The sequence below is a fragment of the Lepus europaeus genome, chromosome 18 (assembly GCF_033115175.1).
Source record: "Lepus europaeus isolate LE1 chromosome 18, mLepTim1.pri, whole genome shotgun sequence".
Lineage (NCBI taxonomy): Eukaryota > Metazoa > Chordata > Mammalia > Lagomorpha > Leporidae > Lepus > Lepus europaeus.
This window is the reverse complement of record NC_084844.1, coordinates 1,602,217-1,615,047: the sequence shown is the minus strand read 5'-3', so window position 1 is coordinate 1,615,047 and position 12,831 is coordinate 1,602,217. Positions and strand designations below refer to the sequence as shown.

The window sequence follows — 12,831 nt, the reverse complement described above, 5'->3', positions numbered from 1 at the left end:
CTGCGCACCGCAGAGAGCAGAGTTTTCCGAAGGGAGGGTTGGTTAGTGACGTTCGCTGCGCGGCCACAGGCTGAGGTGGACGGCAGCGGCAGAGACCGGCAAACAGTCCTGCAGGGATTCTTCCAGTCCCCTGGGTCCTGCTCCCGACCCCTCTTCACTCTGCTTAACTCTCATTTGTTTGGTTTCATTTTATTTGAAAATCAGAAAAGCACAGCTTCTGGACTCAAACTGGCACCCGTATGGGATGCTGGCATCACTTAACCTGGCATCACCTAACCACAGTGCCCCCGCCCAGCTGTGTCCTAACCGCTGGGCCAAACTCCTACTTCGCTTTTTTTTTTTTTTAAGATTTATTTATTTATTTGAAAGAGTTACACAGAGAGAGAAGAGGCAGAAAGAGAGAGAGAGAGAGGTCTTCCATCCGCTGGTTCATTCCCCAGATGGCCGCAATGGCTGGAGCTGAGCCAATCCAAAGCCAGGAGCCAGGAGCTTCTTCCGGGTCTCCCATGTGGGTACAGGGGACCAAACACTTGGGCATATTCTACTGCTTTCCCAGGCCATAGCAGAGAGCTGGATCGGAAGTGGAGCAGCTGGGTCTCGAACCAGCGCCCATATGGGATGCCGGCACTGCAGGCGGCAGCTTTACCCACTACACCACAGTGCCAGTCCCTCTTTGCTTTCTGTTTATACTTTCTCCTTGTTTACCAATGCAGGAAAAGTCCCTCTCGTAAGATGCACCAGGGAAACTTTAGAGGCCTCTGAGCAGACCTGGGCGCTGTGACTTTGGCCTGAGAGGCAGTGGTGGAACCCAGCAGGAGGTGGGGTGCAGGCACTCGGGTCACTGAGGGACACGGGTGGGTGGAGGAGGACGGTGCCACAGCGCCCCGGTCATCACCCTCCGGAGGCCTGGTAACTGATGACGCTGACAGATGTCAGGTCTCGCTGCAGGAAAGGGGCCGCCAGCAGCAGGAACCTCACGTCTCTCTCATCTTGCTGGAGAACAGACACGTGCAGGTTTCCCACGTCAGAAGTTCCTAGTTGGGGCCGGCACCGCGGCTCACTAGGCTAATCCTCCGCCTGCGGCGCCGGCACCCCGGGTTCTAGTCCCGACTGGGGCGCCGGATTCTGTCCCGGTTGCCCCTCTTCCAGTCCAGCTCTCTGCTGTGGCCCGGGAAGGCAGTGGAGGATGGCCCAAGTGCTTGGGCCCTGCACCTGCATGGGAGACCAGGAGAAGCACCTGGCTCCTGGCTTCAGATCGGTGCAGCACCAGCCGTAGCGGCCATTTGGGGGGAAAGAAAGACCTTTCTCTCTCTCTCTCTCTCTCTCTCTCTCTCTGTCTCTCTCTGTCTAAATCTGCCTGTCAAAAAAAAAAAAAAAAAAAGTCCTAGTTGGTGCAGGAAACTGTTCCCAGAGCCCCTGTGTATGATAAAGAGAACTGTGGGTTCTTGTCCCAGGTTCCTGGCACACAGAGACCTCCAGAGAGGTAGTTTTTGGTTTTGTCTGTTTGTTTTGTTTTTGTGCTAAGCCAGTGGCCGGGGGCCTAGACAGGTTCAGGAGAGGGGCCGGGCGTCTAAAGGGTGGACCTCCCAGAGTCCCTCCCCCTGCAGAAGCACAGGGGGAGGGACTGGAGATTGAGTTCTGTCTCTGTTGGGCCAGTGCAGGGAAAGCTACGTTGAAAACCTCCAAATGAAGGGCTTGGGAGAGCCTGCGGTTGGTGGCGACACAGAGGTGCTGCAGGGTGGCGCTGGGAGGGCCCCTGCTCCACGCCTTGCTCTCTGCACCTCGTCCCTCTCCTGTCGGGAACCAGGAAGCAGTAGAGTGCCTTCCTGATCCTTCGCGTTGTTCTGGTGCATCGCTGTGTGTGAGACGTAACCTGAGAGGAGAATACATCAGATTCCAGTGGCGGCCATGACAGGGACCAGAAGCTGAACTAGCCATGAGCGCACTGGGCCCAGAATTGGCCAGGAACGTGGACTGGCGTGGACACTTGTAGTGGACGTGATGACGCCTCCTCTCCAGATGTGGAGGAGCTCCACATGGGGGTCCCAGTTTTCAGGCAGTTCCTTGTCTACGAGTGTCTCCCAAGGGAATGTGCAGACCTGGTGTTTGTACCAACAGGCTTCACTCCTCGTCCCTGAGACACAGCAAGTGCCACCGTGGAGTTCCCCACGCAGGCGACAGCCCGCCCGAAGCCTGGACACAGTGCCCGGCTGTTCTGTGAACGGAGGGGAAAGCCGGAGGGCATCTCGGGTTCCTGTGGCCATGACAGGGCCGGACGATTTAGAAACGACACTTCTTCCTCACCGGGGTGGATGCTGGGAAGGCCAGGATCAAGATGCCGGCTGATTCGGTGTCGGACCGGGCCTGTGTGGAGGCTTCATTTTCTCACCGTGTCCTCACGCGGTGGCCGAGCCGCTCAGAAAGGGCCTGCTGCGGCCTTCTGCAGGGCACGGATCCCACCCGCCTAGTACCCAGCCCTAGTGCTGAGGGTTCTGGACGTTCCTCGTGGATTTTGGAGGGTCACGTGTGTCCACCCCAGCAGGAGAGAGGTGGGAGGGCGGGACATTGTGACGGGCCGGGGCTGGGCGGTGCACGCACTGTCGTTTGTCGGAACGTGGTGATCGCGCACTTAACCTTCCTCCCTTCACCGCTGGCGTGTGCCAGATATGAAGCAGACTTGGAGGTGTGCACCCTGAAGAATCGCAGGGCGTGTGCGTATCCACAGAGTCCGTTAAGATGCACCCAAGACAAGGTTGGTTCACGGAGGGTGGGGGGACAGAGCAGTAACCTGATGGCAGGGCCCCACCGGGGGACGCAGGTGTTGGCTGTGAAATCCTTTCGGCGTTGCCAAATGTTTGAAAATGCCAGAAAAGTAAATTTTAAAAAGCTGGAAGAAAAAAATATAATAATACGGCACGATCCTCTTGTGATCAGACAAAACCAGGCTGAGCTGGGCTGGGCTGTCAGTCACGCACTCGGCTTAGGAGGGAGCCGGGCAGCTGCGCACTTCAGAGCGGCAGGCTGGGTGAAGGCTGGGCAGGCCCTCGCCCACTACACGTGCGTGGGTTTTGTTTTTTGTTTTTAATTAGAAAAAAGGCTCTTCGATTCCCAAAAATGACAGCAGCGTCCGACAGTTACTTACACGGACCCGACCGAGAGTGACATTAATTTGTTCTTCATAAAAGTCTGGAAGACGCTCACTTCCAGGAATGACAGGTTCACGGCACATGCGCACCTTCGGAAGCCAGCAGCACCGCAGAGCCCGTGGGTCTTAAGTGCGTGTCTGACACGTGTCCAGAGCGTGTCAGCATGCTCCCAGCCTCTTGAGGAACTTACCTCCCTGGGACAAGACAGGTAACAGACACAGGTAGAACGGAACACCCGTGGAGAGCGACACCTGCCGCTGCTTCGTAGGAGGTGCCTGTCTCAGCGCGCACTGCAGCGAGGGAGCGAGTCTTCCGGCGTCCGAGGGAGAAGGGTTCCAGGCCGAGGCGGGGACGGAGAGGTGTCAGGATGAGCGGGACCCAGTCAGTAAGGACAAGAGAGAAAGGGCAGAAGAGCCATGGCTGGGGGCGGGGTCCTGCACCAGGACGTCGGGGTGAACGCGGAGAGTGACAGCTTCTGAGGGTTTGGCAGAGGCAGCCTTTGCCCGCCCTCCACAGGGCGACTGTCACTGTGGGAGGGGGCCGGGGAGGGGGCCGGGGGAGGCCAGGCAGAGCAGAGCAGGCTTGGTGCTTGACATGGCTCGGTGTCGCTGGTGCAGCAGTGGGGTGTGGGTCTGTCCCCCACGGGACACGTGGCAGCGTCTGACAGAGCTGGTTCTGATTGTGCTAACCTGGGGAGAGGGGCGTTGCTAGCGGCCTGTGGGTGTGGCCCCGGGTGCCCACGGGAAGGGGGTGTAATTTCCAGGAAGGCGACAGGTGCACTGACAGCTTGGAAGTGGTGATGTCTGGAGTGGGACATGGCCCCGGACACAAGGGTGGGTCCTGGGTCTCCACCCCAGAGGGCAGCTCTGGAAGGGGGGAGGGGTGGCGCCTGACGCGCTCAGCAGGCGTCATGAAGCAGAGGGGGAGTGAGGAGCTCGGGACCCAGGCTGTCCTGGGCACGTAGCCTCTGCCTGGTTGGCAGCCCTTGGGCGTACCTGGGCGGTGGCCCCTGAGGGACCTGGACACGGAATGCGCTTGTCCTGAGTGACGTCTTAACCGCTAGGCCAAACACCAGGAGCCAGAAGCTCCATCTGCGTCTTCTCTATGGTTGGCAGAAACCAAGGTTTGGGACGTTCAACGCTCCTTTCGCAGGTGTGTTAAAGAAGCCAGATTGGAAGTGCTGAGTAGCTGACGTGAGCCAGCGCTGCAGTGTAGGATGTGGGTGTCCCAGGGGTGGCTTACCCGTGCACCACAGCGCCTGCCCCAAGGAGTTTCTGAGCCGTGTGTGGGTACCTCTGGGGTTGGCCTTGCGCACAGCGGGCTAATCTACCTCCTGCAACACTGGCATTGCATATGAGCAGCAGTTCGAGTCTCGGCTGCTCCACTTCCAACCCAGCTCCCTGCTAATGCATCTGGGAAAGCAGCAGAAGATGGCCCAAGTGACTGGGCCCCTGCAGCCCCATGGGAGCTGAATGGAGTCCCAGGCTTTGGCCTGGCCCAGCCTCAGCCACTGCAGCCGTTTGGGGAGTGAACCAGTGGAGGAAAGACCTCTCTCTCTCTCTCTCTCTTTCTCTGTAACTCTACCTTTCAAATAAATAAAAAAATAAGTAAATTTTTTTAATTAAAAAACATCCTTGGGAAAAGCAGGGTCCTGTGAGCTCCTCCTCTAGCAGGGGTCGCAGCCCTTCCAGTTCTGCCCACGTCTGTCTGTTCTTGGAATTTGCAGTTGGTGTTCTGTCCAGAGCTTGGTATTGCTATTGGCAAGAGGATTAGTCTGGTACAGATTATTCTGTCGTTACTAGACTCATAAAACCCCAATCGATAGGCACATTATGAGCAGAAAGGCAACAAGGAGGCGTGGCGTGCGTGAGACTTGGAGTTGGACTCAGTAGCATTTCCAGTAGCTCCTGTTTGTCCTCCGCGAGGGTCTGGCCCACGCGTGGCGCCGTCATGACGGGCCGTGCTGGTTCAGAGCTGGCCAAGGCTGCAGAGGGAGGAGCACCTGTGCCCACAGGGGGCGCAGCCCCACTGCCCTGCAGTCTGCCGCCCTGACCAGGTCTTCCTGCCTCTGGGTCTTTCCGGTGCTCCTTGTCCCTCACTCCCCGGGGCCCAGTGTCCTCCTCCCGTCTCCTCCACGCCTCGTTTCCACTAGCGGTATGTGGGGATACATTCTGTAGATGTTAGCACAGGTGCGTCCTGATAAACCCATCTAACCTGCCCTTACACTACACAGCACAGGCCCTGCACAGCCTGGCTGCTCCCCCCGTGACCTGGGCTGCCTCACTGCCCCTGCCCGGCATCACCCCTAAAGATGTGGCCAGACAGCACCAGCCGGGGAAAGACCCAGACTCCTGTTTGAAACACGCTGTCTGTGACCGTCCCATCATGGCAGGGTGGAATCCGACATGGGACCACCCTTCCATCATAGACTCTGCTGCTGCTATGAGTGGGTCATTTGTTCTGAATTGTAAGAGTAGGTGAACTAGGAGGCCGCCTGTGGAGGGAGCAGCAGGTGAAGCCGTCTCCTGAAATGCCAGCGTCCCTTCTGGGTGACAGTTCCTGTCCCGGCTGTTCCGCTTCCACTCCAGCTCCCTGCTGTGGCCTGGGAAAAGCAACAGAGGATGGCCCAAGTGCTTGGACCCTGCCACCCGCATGGGAGACCTAGATGGAGTTCTTGGCTGCTGACTGGCCCTGCTGTTGCAGCCATTTGGGGAGTGAACCAGCAGATGGGAGGTCCTTCGGTCTTGATTCCCTCCCTCTCCCTGTCTCCCTCCTCCTCCCTCCCTCCCACTCCCCTCTCTGTCCCCCCTCCCTGTCTCCCTCTCCCCTCCCGCCTCCCTGTCCCCCTCTCCCAGTCCCTTCCTCTTGTGCTCCTCCCCGGGAGGAGGCTGCCTGCGCTCCTCCGGACGGCCGCTCCTGCTGTGCCTCCGCAGACGGGCAGTGACGCCTCCTGACCTCAGAGCTGTGCTCAGCCCACCTTCACCTGGCCACTGCCCAACTGCTGCATTTCCTTTCTCCTTCTTTGTTAAAGATTGATTGATTGATTTGAAAGGCAGAGTGATGGGGAGCTGGGGGAGAGAGAGAGTGAGCGAGAGAGAGAGATCTTCCATCCACTGGCTCACTCCCCAGAGGGCCACAGCTGGGCCAGGCCAGAGCCAGGAGGCAGGATCTGGGTCTCCCACGTGGGTGCAGGGACCCGAGCACTTCCCAGGTGCATCAGCAGGGGGCTGGGTTGACGGCAGAGCAGCAGGGACTCAGCGGGGCTCGTATGGAACGACGGGCTATGGCGTCCCCCGCCGTCACGCTCCGCCTCCTCCGTGATCCTGGGCGATCCTGGGCGGCGTCCCCCGCCATCACGCTCCGCCTCCTCCGTGATCCTGGGCCGCGTCCCATCGCTGTCACTCATCGTCTCTTCCTTCTCCACAGGTTTTGCATGCAGAAGTGCGTCAGCCTCGTGCCCGGAGTCACGCTGGACCTGATAGAAAAGTAAGTGGGGCTCCGAGCCCCGGCTTCCTGCCCCGCCCCCTCTCTCTCCTGGTGCCCTCGCCTGCGCGCGTCCCTTGGTTGTCTGATTAAAGCCTGTTTGTGACTGTCCCTCGCTGGCTCGCTCAGTGTAGGACCTAGGGAAAAGTGAGGCCGTTCTGGAGAAAAATAATCAAAGCTCAATCCTTCCAACATCTAAGTCACGCAGACTCCAATGCACAGTGAAACACCTCAGCGCGGGTCGTTCCTGGCAGAAATGAGCTGGGTCACAGCTTGGCTTTTTCCTCTGTCCCCGACCGTCCCTCTAACGCCTCCCTGCCTGCCGCCCGGCCTGTGCCCTCGGCAGACAGAGCTCCTGTCCCAAGAACTCCCGCTGCACTTCCTCCCGTAGGCCCCCGGCCTGTGGACCCACCTGCCGTCTCTTGTTTTGAGCTCTCAGGGCCGGAAATTGTGTCTCAAAACCCTGAGCCAGACCCGTGCGTTCTCAGCTGCGTGTGCGCGGTGACTCCTCACCCCAGGCAGCGTGGAAGAATGACGGCGTGGTCCGAACCCGGCTGCCGTGGGCCTCACTGCTGCTTTAATTAACAAACAAGCGATGCTCTTGTACGTCTCGATGTTAAAATCCTGTGTTGACGTGGCTGAGGCCTGGACTCAGACAGGAAAAGCAGCTGCCGGCTTGCCGGGTGGCACATGCGTGGAGCCGACCGTGGTGCCTGCCGGGGCGTGGGCGCCGGGTGGACGCAGACCTGCAGGAGCTGTGCCTTTGCTGATGTGGACTGTTTTCCACGTGGCCTTGATGGCTTTGGGAGCCAGGACGCACACGTAAACGGTGACCCCGAAGGATTCTGACAAGGAGAGAGCACCACTGTCGGGGACTTGGATTTTTTTTCCTGTTTTTTTTTTTTTAAACAAAAGCGTAGTCTTGTAAAGCACTTACACAGGTAAGCTGAGGAGAAAGTACCAGCAAAACGCAGACAGTTTGTCGAGTTTCCTTCCTCTTGGGACTCCAAGCAGGCGCCTCCGGAGGCCAGGGCCCTGCTCTCCGCGCCTGTATCTGTGTGCTCACAGCACAGCGGACGGCCGTGGCGAGGAGCTGGAGAGCTGTGTCTGCCAGCGCCCGCCGTCCCTCTGCTCAAGCACGGGTCTCAGGGCCCCAGAACCAGCCGTGGTCCACAGGGACCTGGGAGCCTCTGACGGAGGGCGATGCCGGCCACGCGGGCGTCCCCGGTTGTTGACAGGTGGGCGGCGGCGGCTCACTGGATTAGAGGCGACGGCTAGGACCGTGACGAGGCTGCCTGCAGCGAGCCCAGTGTGTCGCCCTCGCTCAGTGCAAGCAGAGGCCGTTGGCCTGCCAGGACCGGCACAGATCCCACGTCTTCCCCAAAGCCCTCGAGGCACCGCGTGGTGCACATTCGTAACCGGCCGTCCGCTTTCTTTCCTGTGTGTCACAGGCGTGTGCGTCCCCAGCACACGTGGGGCAGAGGTGGAGCACCCTGGGCCCTCGTCCTGTCTGTCTCCCGTCTTCGTCTCCATCACCTCCTCTTGGTCAGGACTCGGAACGCTGGTGCTGGGTGGACACAGCTACAGACAGGGCTAGCAGCTCGGGTCGGCGTGTGTCCTGCAGGGGTTTTCCTGCTGGGTCCCGGCTCGGCGGGCTGCCTAAGGGGACCGTGTGGTGTGCTGGCACGTGGCCCCCAGACTGGGCGGTGTCTCGCGTCCACTGGGCTCTTGGCTGCGGTCTCGGCTGGGCAGGGCTCTCGCCAGAGCTCCGTTCTGCTGTTGCTCTGCCCTTGCGCCTGAGCCTGCGTTTCGTCGCTGCCCTCTGAGTCACGGACTCTGCGCCTGCGCCGTCTGTTGTCTGAGATGAGCCACGCGTGTCTGCCTCCCACCGAGGCTTGCTGCCCTCGCACGCTTGCCCTGCGCTGCAGTGTGGACTCGGCTAGCGTGCCTTAGATTTCAGATAGAGCCGGAAGGGGGAGGATGTTCCACGTACACCTGTCCACGCTCGGGTCTTGGGTGGCTGCTGCTGTGCGACTTTTAGAAACTTGTGCATCTGAGCCCATTTGTGCAATCAGAAGAGAACTGTGTTTTTGGAGAAGTTTGCGTTTTGAATGCTTGTCATTCTAGAGACCTCAGTCCACCCTGCGGCTTTGTGTCCGAGTCGCTGTTGGAGCGCACGGCTCGGCGGCGGCAGCTGCTTCAGCGCGCCGAGCTGGGGCGTGCTGGAACGCCAAACTGCTGCTCTCCCTGTAGCTTGGCAGAGGTTACGTTGAGCGTGAGTGGTTCAGTTACATTTTCGTCTTTTATGCCAAGGCACATTCTAAACTTTAGAATTATAAGCATTTGGAGAAAGCCAGATATATAATTCCAAAAACTGCCTGGCCACAGCCCTCTTCAGAGCTATTGCTAAGTAGATAAAAGCCTTTAACTTCCAGAAACTTCCACAGCTTGAGAGATGGATCCATCCATCCATTTGCGAGACAGAGCTACCATGAGCTGGTTCATTCCCCAACTGCCCACAACAGCTGAGGCTGGACCAGGCCAAACCTGGGAGCCAGGAGCTCCATCTAGGTCTCCCACATAGGTAGCAGGAACCCAGCTACTTGGGCCATCACCACCGCCTCCCAGGGCCTGGGGTCAGGAGCCAGAGGTGGGGATTGAACCGGCTCCTCAGCATGGAACACAAGCAGAGGCCATGACCACCCCAAGTTTCCCATTTGGGGGGTGAACCAACGGAAGGAAGACCTTTCTCTCTGTCTTTCTCTCTCTCTCACTGTCTAACTCTGACTGTCAAAAAAAAAAGAAAATGCCACTATTATACATTTTAAAACTCAGATGTTTTCTAGTGATGTTCACAGTCTCGTAACGTCCGTGGTTAAACCTGACTCTGCCGTGAAGCTGAGCAGAAGTGCGGCACTGCGTGTTTGGACGGGCTTCCTGTGTTCAGGGAACGCACCTGGGAGCTGTGCAGTGATGCCCTTCTTCACTGTCACTGGGTGGCGGGTTCTCAGAACGGCCGGTCCTGGCCGCCCAGAGCCCTGCGGCTTCTCCTGCTGGGGCTGTGTCGGTCTCAGCCGCCTTGGGCCACCTCCTCCTCTCCACTTGGGGTACCCTCGGGGTCACTGACCTACAAATCAGTAAAGGCAGAAGATAAACACTGGCAGCGTCCAGACTAGTCCAGGCTTCTCTTTTGTGTCCTTTGTTTTTATTCAGGTAAGAGTCTAATCCCTCCCTGGAGGTGAGCAAGCTTCAGGAACTTGGAGCCCAGAGAATGGAGGGCGGGGAGGAGCCGAGTTCCCCCACGTGGGTGTAGGTCAGCCCACAGCGTGGTCCAGCATCTGGCCAGGTGGTGGCTCTGGAAGCTACAGCTCCGGGCAGTGCCCGTGTGCAGCCCTCACTGTCCTTGTCCTGCGGTGCTGGCGGGCGGGGCCCCACCTTGTCACAGGTGAGCCAGCAAGGCTGCGGCCCCGACCCTGCGTCTGTGAGCAGCTCAGGAGCAGGTCTTCCTCCAGTTCTGGGCGTGTGAGGATGGCCTAGTGTCCTGGTCTCCTTCCCCACACGCGGCTCGGGCTCCCGCGTGTCCCGGCACGGTGCTGTCTGGCCTCACATCTGACACGCACAAAGCCTTTTGAATGTTTTTGTTCTTGTCTTTCAGAACTTTGCAAAAATGAATTAGTCTAAAAAGAGCTGCTCCCTCCCCAGGTTGGTCAGCCCCTAGGCTGGCTCAGAGGGCTTGCACCGGGGATAGCCTCCCACCCAGCGCCTGTCCCGCGTGGGCCCGAGCAGCGGGGCTGCTGCGTCCTGGGGTCCGTGTTTGCCCCCTGGAGTCTCCTTTCCGGCCCTGGGAACGGGGGAGCTGGAGCAGAAGCAGCTCCTCCCCGTCCAGGCTGCTGTGTTTCCTCTTAAAGATTTATCAGTAGCTGATGTTTCAAGAAACCACAGAATATTTCCAAATGTATGAATTTTTGAATAGCTGAGAGATTTTAATAAAAATATTTGCATGACACTGGTGCAGCCGGCAGAGCAGTTGTGGGAGAGGTTTGGAGCCTTGTAGCTGTGGTGCCGCCCCCAGGGCCCTGCCTCCTCGATGGCTCTGTGCAGAGCGGGAGCCCCGGGCGTCTGAGTCACATCCCCGTGCAAGCTGGCGGAGGGCTTGGTGCCTCATTGCCACTGCCACGCGGGCAGTTCCACTGCCGGTCTTTCCCGGTGTGGCCCTGGGCAGAGGAGGCGGTTAAGGCAGAGCCGTGAGAGCCTGCCAGGGCATCTGGTCTGGCAGAGGTCATGGGCGCAGGCTAACTGATGGGATCGGCTGCTTGGTTTTTCTAAAATATTTACTTATTTGTTTGAAAGGCAGAGTTACAGAGAGGGACACAGAGAGAGAGAGAGAGCAAGCTTCCACCTGCCGATTCACTCCCCAGATGGCTGCAGTGGCCAGCGCTGGGCCAGTCCAAAGCCAGGAGCGTCCTCCAGGTCTCCCACGCGGGTGCAGGGGCCCGAGCACTTGGGCCATCTGCTGCTGCTCTCCCAGGGGCATTAGCAGGGAGCTGGATCGGAACATGAAGCAGCCAGGACTCGAACCAGGGCCCATGTGGGGTGCTGGCATCTCAGGTAGTGGCCTAACCTGCTGTGCCCCAAAGAGGATTGGCTGTTTTAATGACAGTTCTAGGACCAAACCTGTTCTGTCACTTGGTTCCTTGGTCTCAGTTCTTTTATTCTTTTTTTTTAATGTTTGTTTATTTTCACCTACTTGAAAGACAGATCTTCCATCCTCTGGTTCATTCCCCAAGTGCCTACAACAGCTTGGGCTGGGCCAGGCCAAATCCTGCTGCCCAGAATCCCACCCGGGTCTCCCATGTGAGAGGTAGGGATCCGAGCACTTGGACCACCATCCGGTAGGTTCCCAGGTGCATTAGCAGGAAGCTCGATCTGAAGTGGAGCAGCTGGGACTCGAACTGGACTCAGGTCTGAGATGCAGCCTAACCCACTGTGCCTGCCTCTCGTCTCTCTTAGTCTTTCGCAGTTTGTTACTCTAAAGGAAGCCCTCAGTACTACAGACGGGGGAGGGATCCCCAACACAGAGCACCTAAGACAGCCGTGTGTGGCATCCAGAGTGGTGTGGGCCTGGCGAGGCCGCATCAGGGCAGGCGACGGCACTGTGGTCCCCAAGCAGAGCTCCGTGCGCGTCCGCTGATCTGCTGTTAGTCCTGGCTCTACAGGTTCTGACGCTCGCCACGCGGGGAGTTTTCTTCTTTCATTACAGCCATATGTGAATCGCTGTCCCTTGAGGACACCCCGTCACCCTGTGTCCAGCTCAACAAGGCCTCGTGGCTGGCTTTTGTGTCCATCCAGCTTGATGACCGCAGGAAGCCAGAGGATGTGTGTCTCCTGCCCTGCCTGGGCTGTGTGTGGAAAGAGCTGTCCTGAGCACTGGGTGTGGATGTGTGTGTATGTGTGTGTGGTGTGGGGTGTGTCGTGCTGAGCCAGGTGCCCGTGTGTGTGTGTGTGTGTGTGTGGTGTGGGGTGTGGCATGCTGAGCCAGGTGCCCGTGTGTGTGTGTGTGTGTGTGTGGTGTGTCATGCTGAGCCAGGTGCCCATGTGTGTGTGGGGGGGGGGGTGTCGTGCTGAGCCAGGTGCCCGTGTGTGTGTGTGTGTGTGTGTGTGGTGTGGGGTGTGGCATGCTGAGCCAGGTGCCCGTGTGTGTGTGTGGGGGGGGGGTGTCGTGCTGAGCCAGGTGCCCGTGTGTGTGTGTGTGTGTGTGGTGTGGGGTGTGTCGTGCTGAGCCAGGTGCCCGTGGGGGGTGGGGGGGTCATGCTGAGCCAGGTGCCCGTGTGTGTGTGTGTGGAGGGGGGTGTGTCATGCTGAGCCAGGTGCCCGTGTGTGTGTGTGTGTGTGTAGTGTGGGGTGTGTCATGCTGAGCCAGGTGCCCGTGTGTGTGTGTGTGTGGTGTGGGGTGTGTCGTGCTGAGCCAGGAGCCCACATGTCCTTGCTCTGCTCTCTCGAAGCTGCGCGTCTGCGCTGTCCCTGTTCGTGTGTGGGGACCTCCGGGCCGTCAGTGTCGCTGAGGGAAGACGCTGCTCTGCAAATGGCTCCGCGGCCCCTCGTGTCCGCGGGGAGGCCGCTGGCAGCCCAGCTTCCTCGGCGTCTTGGTGGCCTTTAGGTGTCCCGGCAGCCCTTGCTGGGGACAAACGGTCGGAAGCCCGGC

At 59.0% G+C, this 12,831-nt stretch overlaps 1 protein-coding gene across 3 annotated transcripts in view; it reads left to right on the top strand.

Moving 5' to 3' along the window:
• Positions 1–12,831, top strand: part of RPTOR (regulatory associated protein of MTOR complex 1) — a 349,585-nt gene that overhangs the window by 228,416 nt on the left and 108,338 nt on the right. For all 3 annotated transcript variants that reach the window (XM_062216247.1, XM_062216248.1, XM_062216246.1), the window contains exon 7: positions 6,573–6,632. In XM_062216247.1, the coding sequence (XP_062072231.1) occupies positions 6,573–6,632 (60 nt within the window). The remainder of the gene's footprint in view (positions 1–6,572; positions 6,633–12,831) is intronic.